The 2,178-nt window shown below is 44.4% G+C and overlaps 1 protein-coding gene across 1 annotated transcript; it reads left to right on the top strand.

The window, feature by feature from the left end:
- Nucleotides 1-981: 981 nt before the first annotated feature.
- On the top strand, nt 982-1,906 carry LOC101649586 (ATP synthase F(0) complex subunit B1, mitochondrial-like). The gene has a single exon (XM_045296293.1). The coding sequence runs from the start codon at nt 1,030-1,032 to the stop codon at nt 1,798-1,800; it is 771 nt and encodes a 256-aa protein (XP_045152228.1). The 5' UTR covers nt 982-1,029; the 3' UTR covers nt 1,801-1,906.
- Nucleotides 1,907-2,178: the final 272 nt, after the last annotated feature.

Raw genomic sequence — 2,178 nt, forward strand, 5'->3', positions numbered from 1 at the left:
AATTGTGCCCTATCTGACCTCACAACACCTGGGCAAAACACAAAGGACATGAAACATACCATGTTTCCATGAAAGTAAGACATCCTCAGAAATAAGACCTACTTACAATTTTGCCTCTCGCTGAAATATAAGGCATCCCCCCAAAAAAAAGCCCCCCTGAGTCTACCCGAGCTCTGGACTCTGGACCGTAGCAGCAGGCACCACTGCAGCCAGAGCAGACAGGAAGTGTGAGGTCTCTTTTGATAAAACAATAAATAATAAATGTGTACCGTATTCTTCTTCATGGAAAAATAAGATATCCCCTGAAAATAAGACCTAGCACATCTTTGGGAGCAAAAATTAATATAAGACACTGTCTTATTTTGGGGGAAACAGGGTAGCAGCAAGGTGAGCAAAACAATGAAGTCCCCAGGGAATACCAAAAATATACTTTAAGGCCAGAGCGTGGTACCCCATCAGACTCAATGAGAAAACACTCCTAAAGGTCCACAAACAGTGTTTATAGGCATTTCTTTTTTTGTCATTGCTTTTGTTGTTGCTGTTGTTTTCTTCTGTTCTTTTGTTTTGCTCTCTCTTGTTTTCATGTTTATTATTGTCTCTGCATGTCTATCAAGATAAGATAGGCGGGATAAAGAATCCAGAGGAGAAAACAACGGGACTGACGCTTCCATGGGGGAACACAGGACAGAGGAAGGCAGGGAAAAACAAAGGGACTGTGAACAAACCCAAGGACAATGGAATAACAAGTGATCTAAAATCAATGGCGAGGAGGGCATAGGATGCCCGGTGGGGCTTGATCAAGAGCAATGTAGCCAAGAGGAATTACTGAAACCCGAATGAAGGCTGAAAATGATAGTGGGACAAGAGGAAAGTAAAAGGAAATAGAGGAAAGAACTAGGAGGCAAAGGACATTTACTAGAGGTCTAAATACAGGCATGTACATGTGTAAATATACTTACATAAAACAGTAGAGAGTCTCTCGTCGGGGTCACAGGGACGCTACGACCGCCGCCTGGACCCTCCCTCACCATGTTGTCCCGGGTGGTGCTTTCTGCTGCCGCCACAGAGGCCCCCGCTCTGAAGAACGCGGCTCTCCTAGGTCCAGGGGCACTGCAAACCGCAAGGATCTTTCACACAGGGCAGCCAAGTCTTGCCCCTGTACCACCTCTTCCTGAATATGGAGGAAAAGTTCGCTTCGGGCTGATCCCTGAAGAATTCTTCCAGTTCCTTTATCCTAAAACTGGGGTCACAGGACCTTACATGCTCGGAACTGGGCTTATTTTATATTTTCTATCCAAAGAAATATATGTGGTCACCGCAGAAATGTTCTCGAGCATAGCAACAATAGGGTTGCTTATCTATGGCATTAAAAAATATGGTCCCTCTGTTGCGGAATTTGCTGATAAACTCAATGAGGACAAACTTGCCAAGCTGGAAGAGGCAAAGCAGGCCTCCATCAAAAGCATCCAGGATGCGATTGATATGGAGAAGGCCCAGCAGGCCCTGGTTCAGAAACGCCACTACCTTTTTGATGTTCAGAGGAATAATATCGCCATGTCCTTGGAGGTTACGTACCGGGAGCGGCTGCACAGAGTGTACCGGGAGGTGAAGAATCGCCTGGACTACCATATCTCTGTGCAAAATGTGGCGCGCCGAAAGGAGCAAGAGCACATGATCAGCTGGGTGGAGAAGAGCGTGGTGCAGAGCATCTCTGCGCAGCAGGAAAGGGAAACAATTGCCAAGTGCATTCAAGACCTACAGCTGCTTGCAAAGAAGGCTCAAGCACAGCCCGTTATGTAAATGTGTCTATACCAATCAAGACAGCTACACCTGACTAAATGGAAACTTGTCTGATGAAGTCATTCTTTGTATATTGCTGTCTACTCACGTTACAGTTAACTTACTGAAAATGACGTTTGAGTTGGATATATTCAGAGAATAAAACACAATCATTGGCCAGTAAAAAACAAAAACAAAAAACAGTAGAGAAACAGATCTATGTACATATATGTATATGTTAAGTAATAAGGTAGCAGATGGATATTGGGGCTCTACTCAAGTACTTCTTCAGCACAAGAACACTTTGTTCTAATAACCCAGAATTCTATGAAGCTCACCTTCCCTGACACGATCACTGAAGGCAAAATGGGTGCATAAGCAAATGTGGTGAAGAAAGCT

This window comes from Echinops telfairi, unplaced genomic scaffold (genome assembly GCF_000313985.2).
Source record: "Echinops telfairi isolate 266 unplaced genomic scaffold, ASM31398v2 ScPeMD7_3;HRSCAF=10, whole genome shotgun sequence".
In the NCBI taxonomy this organism is placed as follows: Eukaryota; Metazoa; Chordata; class Mammalia; order Afrosoricida; family Tenrecidae; genus Echinops; species Echinops telfairi.